The sequence below is a fragment of the Tachyglossus aculeatus genome, chromosome 1, assembly GCF_015852505.1.
Source record: "Tachyglossus aculeatus isolate mTacAcu1 chromosome 1, mTacAcu1.pri, whole genome shotgun sequence".
Classification (NCBI taxonomy): domain Eukaryota; kingdom Metazoa; phylum Chordata; class Mammalia; order Monotremata; family Tachyglossidae; genus Tachyglossus; species Tachyglossus aculeatus.
In genome coordinates this window covers 102919280-102934457 of record NC_052066.1, presented here as the reverse complement: position 1 = coordinate 102934457, position 15178 = coordinate 102919280, and the positions used below count along the sequence as shown (strand labels likewise).

Genomic DNA, 15178 nt, shown 5'->3' with positions numbered 1-15178 from the left:
AAATGTAACTTTTTACTGCTGTTTTCTACTTTCCTAAGTGCTTGGTAAAAGTGCTCTGCACACAATAAGCGCTTAATAAGTACTATTAAATGAATGGATGAATGAATGAGTGAATCACAATCAATGAGTCTATCTCTATCCTGAGAGTCCAAGGTACAAAGAGAATGCCCTCATCTTGGAGTTCCTCTTCTTTTTTAATGTTTTTTGTTAAGTGCTTAATATGCGCCAGGCACTGTATTAAGTGCTGAGGTAGCAGCATGGCATAGTGCATAGAGCACAGGTCTAGGAGTCAGAAGGGCACGGGTTCTAATCCTGGCTCCACCACTTGTCTGCTGTGTGACCTTGAGCAAGGCACTTCACTTCTCTGAGCCTCAGTTCCCTCGTCTGTAAAATGGGGGAACTGTAAAATGTAAAACGTGTTCAACTCGATTTGCTTGTATCCACCCCAGTGCTTGATCCGTGTCCAACCTGATTATCTTGTATCTACCCAGTGATATTGCTATGCTTGGAATATTGCAAATGCTTAACAAGTATCGTTATTATTATTAATTATTATCATCTTCTGTTCCTAGGTGGCATGCAGGCCTTTTTCCAAGTAGAAGACTGCAAAAAGCCACCAACTGACAACGTCACTGGGAAGAGCGTGAGGCGTTACTATATTGCCGCAGAGGAAATCATTTGGAACTACGGCCCGACTGGAATTGACCATTTTACAGGGAAAAACCTAACTGACCCTGGAAGGTAGTAATCCTGGTTTGGGGATAGACCTGATTCTCTGCAGAAAATCTGTTTCTGGTTAGGCAGGCCTGGCTCAGTCAAAATGATTCAAGCAATTGGAGATTTAGCAAACACCAGAGGGGTGGCCTAAAATGAAAACCCTTGGATCTTGGGGTAAATACCATTCTTTATGGGGAACTAGAGTTCACTGTAGTTTATTTTAAAACCAGGCACTAGGTGGTCTTCAAATCCCAAAACCAGATCAGAGGTCATGGGTTCAAATCCCAGCTCTGCCAATTGTCAGCTGTGTGACGTTGGGCAAGTCACTTAACTTCTCTGGGCCTCAGTTCCCTCATCTGTAAAAATGGGGATGAAGACTGTGAGCCCCCCGTGGGACAACCTGATCACCTTGTAATCTCCCCAGCGCTTAGAACAGTGCTTTGCACATAGTAAGCGCTTTAATAAATGCCATTAAAAAAAAAAAAGCCCCATGACTGTTTTGAAGTTATTTTGAGGCCAGTGCAGTGTTTGCCTCTGAGAGAAGGAAGCTACCACAGGCCCAGGAAAAGTCGAAGTTCTAGAATACCTCAACAAAGGGAGAATATAGTAAACAATGTGAAAATATTCTTCCCCTTTCCCTTCAAATTCAATAGTAAAAAATGTGAAATCAATCACATCAGCACACAGCCAACTGCAGATGGTATGATAGAGCAACGAGCCTGGGTATCAGAAGGACCTGGGTTCTAATCCTAGTTTCTCCACTTGTCTGCTGCATGACCTTGGGCAAGTCACTTCACTTCTCTGCGCCTTAGCTACCTCATCTGTGAAATATTAATACTGTGAGCCCTATGTGGAGCAGGGACTGTGTCCAACCTGATTGTCTTGTATCTACCCCAGTGCTTAGTACAGTGCCTGGAATATATTAAATGCTTAACAAATGCCACAGTTATTATGTTGCAGAATACGTTTAAGGACTTTTTTTATTATGAGAGCTTTTGAGAGTCCTTTAAAGATTAGACTGATTAAAATGTTAACAGTGATTAGGCCCTGGTCAAACACACCCTTTCATAGGTCTGCAATTGATTCAGTCATATTTATTGAGCACTTACTGTGTGCACAGTACTGTACTAAGCGCTTGGGAGGGTACATTTCAACAATAAACAGACACATTCACTGCCCACAATGAGCTTACATCTGTGTAACTTGTAACGAAGAGACCGTGTGTGAGAATTTGGAACGAAAGAGTCAAGTTTCCACTGCTGATTCTTGATTTCCCTCTCGATTCTGAAACTGAAATTGCTTCTTTATCGGCTCTGTCCTCTGCACAGTGAGCCCGAGGCATTTTTCGTTCAAGGCCCCACCAGAATTGGAGGATCGTATAAAAAGCTGGTCTACCGTGAGTACACAGATGACACCTTCACGAAGCAAAAATCCAGGAACCCTGAGGAAGACCATCTCGGCCTCCTGGGTAAGAGTGGGTGGAACCGTTTACTTTTCCAACGGGATTTTTGCAGTCGTCACGGCACACGATCAATCAATCAATCAATCAATCGTATTTATTGAGCGCTTACTGTGTGCAGAGCACTGTACTAAGCGCTTGGGAAGTACAAGTTGGCAACATATAGAGACAGTCCCTACCCAACAGTGGGCTCACAGTCTAGAAGGGGGAGACAGAGAACAAAACCAAACATATTAACAAAATAAAATAAATAGAATAGATTTGTACAAGTAAAACAAATAAATAAATAGAGTAATAAATATGTACAAACATATATACATATATACAGGTGCTGTGGGGAAGGGAAGGAGGTAAGGCGGGGGGATGGAGCGGGGAGGAGGGGGAGAGGAGGGAGGGGGCTCAGTCTGGGAAGGCCTCCTGGAGGAAGTGAGCTCTCAGTAGGGCTTTGAAGGGAGGAAGAGAGATAGCTTGGCGGATGGGCAGAGGGAGGGCATTCCAGGGCAGGGGGATGACGTGCGCCGGGGGTCGATGGTGGGACTGGCGAGAACGAGGCACGGTGAGGAGATTAGCGGCAGAGGAGCGGAGGGTGCAGGGTGGGCTGGAGAAGGAGAGAAGGGAGGTGAACTAGGAGGGGGCGAGATGATGGACAGCCTTGAAGCCGAGGGTGAGGAGTTTCTGCCTGATGCGTAGGTTGATTGGTAGTCACTGGAGACTTTTGAGGAGGGGAGTAACATGTCCAGAGTGTTTCTGGACAAAGACAATCCAGGCAGCAGCGTGAAGTATGGATTGAAGTGGGGAGAGACAAGAGGATGGGAGATCAGAGAGGAGGCTGATACAGTACGATAGCTCTCCTGCTGAGCACCCCCAGCCTGTCTGCTGATCAGCTCTAAATGAAACCATGCCTGAGCAGTCTGGGGACTTCTGTGGTCCATATTCTTCTGGAGGATGGCCGTGGACATCCTGATTGGCTCCTGGGGAATTAGGATGGTGTCTCCCTGGACATTGATTGAGGGGAGGACTGACTCTGTGCTTGTCTCTAGGTCCTGTCATTAGAGCAGAAGTCGGAGACACCATTAAGGTGACACTGTATAACAACGGAACCCACCCCGTCAGCATTCAGCCTCACGGAGTAAGGTTCACCAAGAGCAACGAGGGGTCTCACTACCACACCCTCCATGGCGGTAAGTCCCCAGACAATGGCTGAGCACTCCCACTGCTTGCTATCCAGTAGACACTCAAGAAATGGGAAGCAGCATGGCCTAGTGGGTTGAGCACGAACCTAGGAGTCCAAAAGCTCTCATCTGGGTTCTCATCCCGGCTCTGCCTTTAGTCCGCTATGTGATCTTGGGCAAGTCACCTCACTTCTTTAGGCCTCAGTTCCCTCATCTGTAAAATGGGTATTAAGACTGTGAGCCCTATGTGGGACCAGGACTCTATCCAACCTGATTAGTTTATATCTACTCTAACGCTTAGTACAATGCCTGCCACATAGTAAGCACTTAACAGATATCTTTAGAAAAAAAAAAGAGGATGGGGCACATCGCTCACTCTTCTGACATGCCAAAACAAAAGGAAAAGAAACTCGTCCCCAGAACTGGAGAAACAGTGAGAGCACAGGCTTGGAAGTCAGGCAACTGATCCCAGCTTTCATTCAATCATATGTATTGAGCACTTACTGTGTGCAGAGCACTGTACTAAGTGCTTACTTAGTACCAGCTTTGTACCAGCTCTTCCCCTTGCCTGCTCTGTGACCTCTGGCAAGTCACTTAACCTCTGGGCCTCAGTTTCCCAATCTGTAAAAAAAATGGGGACTAAATTCCTGTCTCCCACTCCCTTAGATTAGTAGCCCCACGAGCAACAGAGATGTGTCTTACCTAATCATTTTATATGTACCCAAGATTTTAGTAGAGTGTTTGGCACAAAATAAGCATTTAACAAATATCACTATTATTAATAGCGTCCAACCTGATTATCATCATCAATCGTATTTATTGAGCGCTTACTATGTGCAGAGCACTGTACTAAGCGCTTGGGAAGTACAAATTGGCAACATATAGAGACAGTCCCTACCCAACAGTGGGCTCACAGTCTAAAAGGGGGAGACAGATAACAAAACCAAACATACTAACAAAATAAAATAAATAGAATAGATATGTATCATGTATCATGTATCTACCCCAGCACTTAGTTCAGTGCTTGACGCATGTTAAGCACTTAGCAAATACTACAACTCTCATTCTTCTGCCTCTATTCTTCCCTCACGTGGTCGAGTGCAGAATGCTCAGCCCTGTGCTGGCACTAACTTGCCATGCTCAATTCTTCCCAGGCATCCCTCCTCCATCCTCAAATGTGACCCCCGGGGCAAATTTCACCTACGAATGGACAGTCCCCAAAGGAGTGGGGCCCACTTCCTCCGACCCAAACTGCTTGACCTGGCTGTACTACTCCGGGATAGATACACCAGAAGAAGTCAATGCCGGGCTGGTAGGCCCTCTCCTGGTGTGTAGGAATGGGAGTCTCCAAGCTGATGGGAAACAGGTAAGCACCTGGGAAAAGCTGGCAGGGTCTCTATGTGATCTGGGATTCCCAACTCCTGACAAAGGAAGGGGCTCAGGGCAGCGTATGCTTCCCCCAGAGACCAGGCGATCTGAAGGGTTGGAGCGGGGATCCCAGATCATAATCCCAACCTCAGGCTCAACCATACAACCATCTGCCTGTCCACCCACCAGCTCTGAGGGGACAGGGCAGGGCTCCTCTCTTACAGTTTTCGGTGAGGGATTCTGGGGGCAGATGGGCAAATACAGGAGGACAGTCAAAGGGCAGCAAGCCAAGTGGGCATGTTTCCTGGGCCAACTGAGGAAGCTTCATCAGAGCTTGCATCTTCTACTAGGCAACTGGAGAATATATAAAAGAAATGAATGATACAGTCCCTGCACTTGATAGTCAAAGTGAGCGATACAGATGGGCAAATAAATCCTTGTTAAAGAACAAGGGGATAGATATGTGACAGGCAAAAGTGAAGAAATCAATAGAAAATAATGAACAGATATGGAGGCCAAGATGGCTGATGGGATGGCACAGCCAGGACTATGTGGACCATTCTTCTGATGAGAAGAATGATATACTGTGCAAAGTCAGGGAGGATGAAGGATTCATCAACGTGGCTGCACTGGGCGGCTTTACTGGTGAACCTCGTGGAAGAGAAGAAGGATCCACTCCTCCCTCACTAAGGAGTATGTCTGCCAATCTCCATGGCAGCCCCAGGGCTTCACCACTGCCCTGTGAGAGTTGAGTTCAGGAACCGGCATGGTCTGGCTTCATGAGAAGAAGAGACTGTCCCTACTTCAGGAGAAAGCAGAGACTGAGATCAGCAGACAGACCCAGGAGAAGAGGGAAGGAGCCTGTAGTTGGTGTGAGATAGAGGTCCCAATCTGCTTCTGTCCAGATTCTGAGTTCTGAGGATTGCTCTCTGGGGGCTGAGATTCAAGCTCCCACAGAGAGGCTGGACAGACACATGAGAACTCCTGTTGTACATATCCTAATCCTCTAGAGCACTTTAAGAGGTCCTGCAGGGCTTTGAGAGAAAGGGGGAATTGGAAGTCTGAGGACCTGGGTTTTAATCTTCTGTAAAGTAGGGATGGAGAATGTGAGTCCCACGTGGGACAACCTGATCACCTTGTAACCTCCCCAGCGCTTAGAACAGTACTTTGCACATAGTAAGCGCTTAACAAATGCCATTATTATTATTATTATATTATTATTATTAATCCTGACTCCACCCTTGTCTGCTGTGTGATCTTGGGCTGATCAACTAACTTCTCTGGGCCTCATTTACCTCATCTGTAAAATGGGAATTAAGACTCTGGGATGTGGACACAGCAGACTGTGTCCAACCTTATTAGCTTGTTTCTACTCCAGCACTTAGTGCAGTAACTGGAACATAGGAAGGGCTTAACAAATATCATTTTTTAAAAAGCTGAATAAGCGCCTTATCAGTAATCTCGTTAATTGTTCTCTCAGGAGAGAGTTTGGTGGGGACTGCAAGAATTCACTCTTGAATTCTGTTATATGTAAGTTTACCCATTGGCCTGTAGGGAGAAACTCCTGGCCAATCAATATTCCTTTTGGACACTCAACACCCAATTGATAAATCATATTAGGTTTGGATTGCCTTTTTGCCTGACATATTCTTGAAGATTGGGTTGGGTGAAATCCTTGCTTCATCTGATTCCTCCTCTTCCCTTCTCATCCACAGAAAGGGGTTGACAAAGAGTTTATCTTGCTTCTAACAATATTTGATGAGAATGAGAGCTTATACCTGGATGACAATATTAAACTGTTCACCACAAGCCCTGACCAGGTGAAGAAAGAAGATGCTGACTTCCAACATTCGAACAAGATGTACTGTAAGGGATAACTTTATTTAAGAAAAGAATCTAAGTGTAAAATGAAAACGCACATTAGTCTGTCAAAAAAACTAAGACACAATCCATCTGCAAATTCTATATTAATCAATTGTATTTATTGAGCATTTACTATGTGCAGAACACTCTGCTTAGTGCTTGGGAGAATACATTATAACAGAGGTGGTAGACATGTTCCCTGCCTTCATCGAGCTTGCAGTCTAGAGGGGAGACAGACATTAATATAAGTAAATAAATTACGGCTACATACATAAGGGCTGTCGGGCTGAAGGAGGGGTGATTGAAGGGTATATATCCAAGTTCAAGGATGACACGGAAGGGAGTGGGAGAAGAGGAAATGAGGGCCTAGTCAGGGAAGACCTCTTGGAGGAGATGTGCTTGCAGTTAGGCTTTAGAGGTGGGAAGAGAGATCGTCTTTTGGCTATGAAGAGGGAGGGTGTTTCAGGCCAGAGACAGGACGTGAAGAATACACCTCTGATGGTCCTTGCCACATTGTGTCTTGTCCATTGCTAAAACAAAAACGGTGTCAATCAATCAATCAGTTGAGAATTTACTGTGTGAGGAGCATAGAACTCAAAGCTTGAGAGAGTACAGTACAACAGAGTTGGTAGACACGTTCCCTGCTGTCTTCCGTCGTCCGGGGACAGGTTCATTCGGGAATCAGCGCGATGAGAGAGACAGAGACTGAGGACAGAAAGGCTGAGTTTTATACAAAATTTGTTCTGTGAGGCGAATTGAATTATTTGATTATTTTCGGTGCAATGAATTGAATTACTTGATTATTTTGGACACAGCGAATTGAATAATTTGATTATTTTGGAAGCAGAAATTTGAAAGCAAATTGGGTTGTGTTGGCCTTTCAGGGGGCCCCTTTTGGGAGGAATATGATTATTCAATGATATTAGAGCTTCCCTATCAAGAGGAATATACTTAAATGTTACTCGCATGCGGCAAAATACCCAGGTCCCACCCAGGAGGAATTCACTTATGCTTTTTTCACACATGATGGGGCAGCTAGCTCCCACCCACAAACGCTTCCCACTTGGGAGGAATCCATTTATGTGTTACCCACCTGTGATGAAGCACCTAGTTTCCAGCCCCACGAGCATTCAGTGGTACACTCATCCATTCCACGGCTCCTCGCTTGGTGCAGGCAGAGTGGGCATTCCACGCTCTGGGCAGAGATGACCCGCAGCTGGCTACTGCCAGTCTCGAACCACTGCACAGAAGTTCAGAGGCCACAGGTATTTATTACCTGTGCTCCTAGGCCATTCCAGCTTCTCGCCTCAGTTCATCCAATCTCCCCCCTCCCCCCTCCTCCATACCTAATTTGATTGGCATGGGGGTGAGGGACACCTACTGCATTCCCGGCTTAGGCTGTCAATCTAGCGGTTTGGTTTCCGAGTTCTGCTTTGCTGGCTCGGGCAGTCACAAGATAGCATTTGACCTTGAGATGGTGGGTTCACCTTAGGACACCTGCCCACAAGAAGCTGTCCTTTGTTTTGTCATCTTGCTTCGCCACAGAAGGAAGAGGGTACCAATGGGCCAGCCGGGGGGTAAGATGCTCACTGCTGGCCCTCCACTATCCCCACTTTGGTCACTCCAAATAATAATAATAATAATAATAGCATTTGTTAAGTGCTTACTATGTGCCAAGCACTGTTCTAAGCACTGGGGAGGATACAAGGTGATCAGGTTGCCCCTCATGGGGCTCACAGTCTTCATCCCCATTTTACAGATGAGGTAACTGAGATGCAGAGAAGTGAAGTGACTTGCCCAAAGTCACTCAGCAGACAGTTGGCTGAGCTGGGATTAGAAGCCACGACCTCTGACTCCCAAGCCCGGGCTCTTTCCACTGAGCCACACTGCTTCTCTGGAAGGGCCAGACAGGGGCAATAAGGGGCAACCGCTGCGCCAGCAGAGGAAGAGTAGGGGTTGTACTTAGGCAAACAGCCCCCCACTTAACCAACACCCCCTGCCAGAGATGTCAGCGACCAGCTCAGTCCGTGCCCTGACTGATCAATCAACCAATCAATCAGTGGGATTTATTGAGCACCAACTGTGTTCCGAGCCCTGTAGTAATTACTTGGGAGAATACAATGCAGCAGAATTGATAGACCCATTCCCTGCCCACAAGGAGGTTACAATCTAGAGGGGGGAGACAGTCCCTGAGTCTCCTTGTTCCGATCCTGAGAATGATTGAGGATGCTAGGCAGGTCTCAATGGGCAACAGTGCTTCTCCCAGGGAGGGCGGTCTTCCTGGGTGTAGCCCCTTATCCCCTGCTGGAAGTAAAGAAGCAGCATGCCTTAGTGGGAAAAGCCCGGTCCTGGGAGTTAGAAGGACCTGGGTTCTAATTCTGGCTCTGCCACTTGTCTGCTGCTGTGTGATCTTGGGCAAGTCACTTCACTTCTCTGGGCCTCAGTTCCCTCATCTGTAAAATGGGGATTAAGATTGTGAACCTTATAGGAGATAGGGACTGCGTCCAACCCGATTTGCTTGTATCTACCCCAGGGCTTACTACAGTGCTTGGCACATAGTTAGAGCTTAACAAATACCACGATTCTTATTATTAGGTAAACCCCTCCTGCTCCGAGCAGAGACTTGATGCCATGTGGGGAACCCTCTGCACTTCCCAACAGTGAAGCAGTATGGCCTAGTGGATAGAGCACAGGCCTGGGAGCCAGAAGGACCTGGGTTCTCCTCTGGGTTCCTTCACTTGTCTGCTGTGTGACCTTGGGCAGGTCACTTCATTTCTCTAGGCCTCCCTTACCTATAAAATGGGGATTAAGACTGTGAACCTATGCAGGATGTGGACTGTGTCCAACTTGATTATCTTGTATCTACTCCAGTGCTTAGCACATTGCCTGGCACCTAGTAAACACATAATAGATACCATAAAAAAAAACACAAAAAACAGTTTTGACAGTCTGGCCCTTGAGAACAAAAATTTATTTGCACATTCTTCAGAGCTTACTTTCTGGTCAAAGGTTTAAAATATTAGGACTTGAAATCTATGGCTTTTTCCAGCGGGCTTTCTGGCATCTGCAGAGCATTTGATGTTTTAAAATGTGCAAAGCACATATGACAAGAACAACAAATTGACCAATGGGGCAGAGAGGGAGATGGATTCAGCATGGTTTTAGAGCCAGTAGTAGTAACAGCAACACTTATTAAGTGCCCACTTATTGCAGTGAACCACACTAGGTGATGGAAAGGACAAAATAGTGAAATGACACCTTCTCTGACCACAAGGAGCTTACACTCTAATATTAGGGGAAAACATAAAAATATTGCCAACTGGAGTAGCAAAAATAAATCACCGAATCCTGAACTTGGATTTTTACCCTTTATTTACACCATCCTCAGCCCATAGGACTTTTAATAATAATGATGGTATTATGTACATATCTATAATTTTAATGGCTGTCTCCCATTCTAAACTGTAAGCCCCTTGTGGGCAGGAAATGTGTCTTCCATCTCTGTTGTACTCTCCCAATTAATCAACCAATCAATCCATCAGTTAATAATAATAATAATAATTATGGCATTTGTTAAGCACTTAACTATGTGCCAGGCACTGTACTAAGCACTGGGGTGGATACGAGCAGATCGAGTTGGACACAGTCCCTGTCCCACGTGGAGCTCACAGTCTCAATCCCCATTTTACAGATGAGGTAACTGAGGCCCAGAGAAGTGAAGTGACTTGCCCAGGGTCGTGGCTCAGTGGAAAGAGCACGGGCTTTGGAGTCAGAGGTCATGGGTTCAAATCCCGACTCCACCACTTGTCAGCTGTGTGACTTTGGGCAAGTCACTTAACTTCTCTGTGCCTCAGTTACCTCATCTGTAAAATGGGGATGAAGACTGTGAGCCCCACATGAGAAAACCTGATCATCTTGTAACCTCCCCAGAGCTTAGAACAGTACCTGGCACATAGTAAGCACTTCATAAATGCTATTATTATTATTATTATTATTATTATTAAGTGGCAGAGCCAGGATTAGAACCAATGACTTTTGACTCCGAGGCCTGTGCTCTATCCACTATGCCACGCTGCTTCTCTGCTTCTTCTGCTTCTCAGTTGTGTTTACGGAGTGCTTACTATGTGCAGAGCACTGTACTAAGCCTTTGGGAGAGTACACTATAACAGAGTTGGTAGACATGTTCCACCGAGCGCTGTATACAGTGCTCTGTACTAAACACTCAGTCAATATGATTGATTGACTGAGTACATATGCATACATGAATGCTAAGGAAGGGATATATAACTTCATTAATCCAGCTTTCTTACTCCCTTGCGAGAAAAGTAACTTAACAGATAGTCTCATTCATTGTTTTCTTACCCATAAAACAGGGCTGATTAAAGTTCCTCCTTCGTAATGGAATCTCTGGGTCTTTGAGGTGACAAGTGCAGATTTTCCACCTCAAGATGGTGCAGACAGAATCAATCAGTGGCAGAGCGCTATACTAAATTCTTGAGCGAGTTCCATGCAACAGAATTAGCAGACGTGTTCCCTGCCCATAATGAGCTGTTTTTCCCAGAAGAAGCTGTATAAAGTACTGAGAACTTCCAGGAGAAACGAATTCACTTAATAGAATCGGGGCAGGTTCTGGGGATTTTTAAAGTGAAAGACACTGCTGAAAGCAAAGCAGAACTCCACGAAGGCCGGTCCTTAGCTGGCCGGCTACAAGACGTTAGTAATGTTGGCCAAGTCAACACCAATCAAAAACACTCGTTCTTCTTCCACCCTTCTCTCACAGCCATAAATGGATTCATGTACGGAAATCAGCCTGGGCTCGATATGTGTCTGGGAGACCAGGTCTCATGGCATGTCTTCAGCGTGGGATCAGAGAAAGATCTGCACGGGGTCCATTTTTCTGGAGGCACCTTGACCATTGCAGGAGGAAGAATAGACACGGCCACTGTGTTCCCACAGACCTCTGAGACCCTCCTTATGATCCCCGATTCTGTAGGTGAGCACTGGTGGTGGCATCGGGTGGGACTTTCTTTCGGGAAATTCTTCTAACATCTTTGTGGGTTGGAGAGACTCTCTGGAGGAGTCTCTCGATGGGATTACAAATGGGAACTTGAGGGCACTGCCATCTTGCATTTCGATTGTCTATCGACTTGGTAACATTCCTCTAGACTGTGAACTTATTGTGGGCAGGGAATGTGTCTGCCTCCTGTGTTGCATTTTACTCTTGGAACAGTGCTCTGCACATAGTAGGCACTTAATAAATACCACTGATTAATTTCCTAGGGACTTCTATAGCCCTCTATCCTTTCCCGTATCAACCCATACTCTACAGAATCTATGCTGCCATCTTAGGGCTTCACTGCTCAGCCCCAGGAAAGTGGTGTTGGATGACACTTCATCAGCCAGAAAGCTGAAGTAACTTGCTCTTTGACCTCCCCGGCCAAAGAGCCGTCAGGCCAATGGACCTCTAGGGGAGGGACCCTCCCCTAGCATTGCCAATAATGGGAGGGAACCAGACCCCAAACCTCCCCACCGGAGAGAGGAGCTAGGAAGGTTCAAGCTGGATGTGACTTGCCCTGGAACTGGTGAAGATACTATCCATCCTGGGAGAGCACTAGCAGGACTGTTATGGACAACTGTCCATAACTTTTACTATATGCAAAGCACCCCATTCATTCATTCAATCCTAATAATTGAGCACTTACTGTGTGCAGAGTACCGTACTAAGTGCTAGTACTGTACTAAGTGCTTGGGAATTATGACACGTTCCCTGCCCAGACAACCCCTCTCCCTCCAACAATGGTGTCAGGAGGCTATTTCTAGAAGTGGCATCCCCACCAAACACCTTTTTCTTTCTTTTTCTTTTCTTTTCTGGTATTTTTAAGTGCTTGCTATATGTCATTCATTCATTCAATCGTATTTATTGAGCACTTACTGTGTGCAGAGCACTGTACTAAGCACTTGGGAAGTACAAATTGGCAACATATAGAGACGGTCCCTAACCAACAACACTGTTATAAGCTCTGGGGTAGGTACAAGTTAATTGGATCGGACACAGTCCCTGTCCCACATGGGGTTCACAGTCTAAGTAGAAATGAGAACAAGTATTCCTATTTTACAGCTGAGGAAACTGAGGCACAGAGAAGTTAAGTAACTTGCACAAGGTCACACGGCAAGCAATTGGCAGAGCCGGGATTAAAACCGAGGTCCTTCTGACTCCCAAGCCTGTGCTCTCTCCACTAGGTGATACTGCTTCTGCTAGACCACACTGCTTCTAAACACACTGCTGATCCTAAATCAAATTAGGATGCAGTTCACCAGTGAGCTCCATCTTCCTACTAATGTCCACTCCATACCTTCCAACTGTAGGGTCCGTAAGACTAATTCTGCATCTCTCACACAAGCCCTCTCTCGGACTACTCCAAGCTGGGCAGCCCTGCCTCTTAGTTAGCTAGAATTTTTTTGACTAACAGGCCCCTCCTATTCCCTGCTTGTCTTCACAAAACTTTTCTGGCATTCATTTTCTCCTTTTTTGCTGTCTGACCTTGTGCCTTATTCATTCTCACACATTTTCTCTCCAACATACAATTGGAAGAGAAAGAGACTTAGAGACCGGGAAATGCAGGCAACGTGACCCTTGACATCCCAACTTCTTTTTTGCTCCTCGCACATAAACCAATATTTCTTGTTGGTTCCTCCAGGACTTTTTAACGTCTTGTGCCTCGTGTCAGACCACTTTACAGGCGGGATGAAGGAGAAATATCTAGTGAAACAGTGCAAGGCATCTCAGACGAACACAACCCGCTATCGGAATGAGAAGGTTTACTACATCGCTGCTGTGGAAATGGAGTGGGATTATTCCCCCAGTAGGGCGTGGGAGAAAGAACTCCATCATCTACAACGAGAAAAGTAAAGTAGTCACTTCAGCCTTCATTTTTTCTAATGGTATTTGTTCAACGCTTATTATGTGTCAAGCACTGTTCTGAGTGCCGGGATAGAAACAAATCAATCGGATAGGACATGGTCCTTTGTCCAACATGGTGCTTACAGTCTAAGTGAGAGGGAGAACAGATATCGAAATCCCCATGAGGTTAAATGAAGTTAAATGACTTGCTCAAGTTCACACAGCAGGCAAGTGGCGGAGTCAGGATTAGAACCCAGCTCCTCTGACTCCCAGATCTTTAGTCTTTCCATTGAACCACACTGCTTCCCAACCAATTCTTCCCTCTAGCTGTAGCTTTCTTTTCAGTCACTTGGCATGTGGAGGCTTGGATCTGCAGAGGGAGATTTCAGAAAAATTATATATAAATTCTCTCTCAGGCTTTACAAAGTTTCAGGAATAGTTCCTTTTACTTTGTTTCTTGTTTTGTTTTGTTTTGTTTCATGGTGTTTAAGGGCTTACTATAAGCCAGACACTGTACTAAGCACTGGGGTAGACACAAGCTAATCAGATTGGACACAGTCCTTGTCACACATAGGGCCTCACAGTCTCAATCCCCACTTTGCAGATGAGGTAACTGAGGCATAGGTGACTTGCCCCAAGTAACATAGCAGGTAAGTGGTAGAGCTGCGATTAGAACCCAGGTCCTTCTGACCTCCAGGCCTGTGCTCTATCCATTAGGCCATGCCGCTTCGTGCTGTTTCTTCCCCCTTTCCTTTGCTCTCCCCTCTCTTTGGTCTCCAATTATCTGGTGCTGGCAGCCTACAATCTGCACCCAACCTAACCCCTTCTTGATATGACAGTCAGACCTTCAGAAGGCCCCATCTGTGAAAAAGCCATTTTATATCTTCTTTCCTATCTGCATCCCTGCTCGATTTCAAATCTCATCCTTACACCACTTGCTTTATCTCTGTTTACTGAACTCACTTGGTAACTGAATTGTTTCTCGCTTTTTTTCATAATAATGATGGCATTTGTTAAGCGCTTACTATGTGCAAAGCACTGTTCTAAGCACTGGGGGGATATAAGGTGATCAGGTTGTCCTACGTGGGGCTCATAGTCTTAATCCCCATTTTACAGACGAGGTAACTGAGGATCAGAGAAGTTAAGTGGCTTGCCCAAGGTCACACAGCAGACATGTGGTGGAGCAGGAATTCAAACCCATGACCTCTGACTCCAAAGCCCGTGCTCCTTCCACTGAGCCAAGCTGCTTCTCTAAGCTACTTCTCCTTTAAAAAAAAAACAGGATTTAAGACAAAAGCATTGAAAGTTCAGAGGTAGATTTGTGCGTTCTGAGGTGGAATTGCCCCACTCAAAAGTAAATCTTTCTCTCTGTGCTTCTCCCATATGATTACGCAGTAACCTTATTTAAATAAGAACATTTTCCGTTTGACTCTTTTCCTCACTGCCATTTGTTAATCTATTTTTCTTCTGTTTTCTTAAGCCCTCCGAACATATACTTAGATAAAGGAGAATGGTTCATTGGCTCAAAGTACAAGAAAGTTGTGTACCGTCAGTACAATGACAGCACATTCAGGACTCTGACAGAAAGAAAGGAAGCAGAAAAACATCTGGATCTTCTAGGTATGATCGCGAAAACAGATGGATATGGATTTGCTGACTTCCAGCTCAGAGGCTACTTCTCTAAAAACTTCACTCCCT

General features: G+C 45.6%; 1 protein-coding gene across 1 annotated transcript in view; it reads left to right on the top strand.

The window, feature by feature from the left end:
• Nucleotides 1–15178, top strand: part of LOC119925634 (ceruloplasmin-like) — a 66792-nt gene that overhangs the window by 21099 nt on the left and 30515 nt on the right. Inside the window, exons 6-13 of the mRNA XM_038743982.1 lie at nucleotides 573–741; nucleotides 2046–2185; nucleotides 3217–3357; nucleotides 4503–4714; nucleotides 6432–6582; nucleotides 11360–11572; nucleotides 13278–13485; nucleotides 14961–15100. Of these exons, the coding sequence (XP_038599910.1) occupies nucleotides 573–741; nucleotides 2046–2185; nucleotides 3217–3357; nucleotides 4503–4714; nucleotides 6432–6582; nucleotides 11360–11572; nucleotides 13278–13485; nucleotides 14961–15100 (1374 nt within the window). The remainder of the gene's footprint in view (nucleotides 1–572; nucleotides 742–2045; nucleotides 2186–3216; nucleotides 3358–4502; nucleotides 4715–6431; nucleotides 6583–11359; nucleotides 11573–13277; nucleotides 13486–14960; nucleotides 15101–15178) is intronic.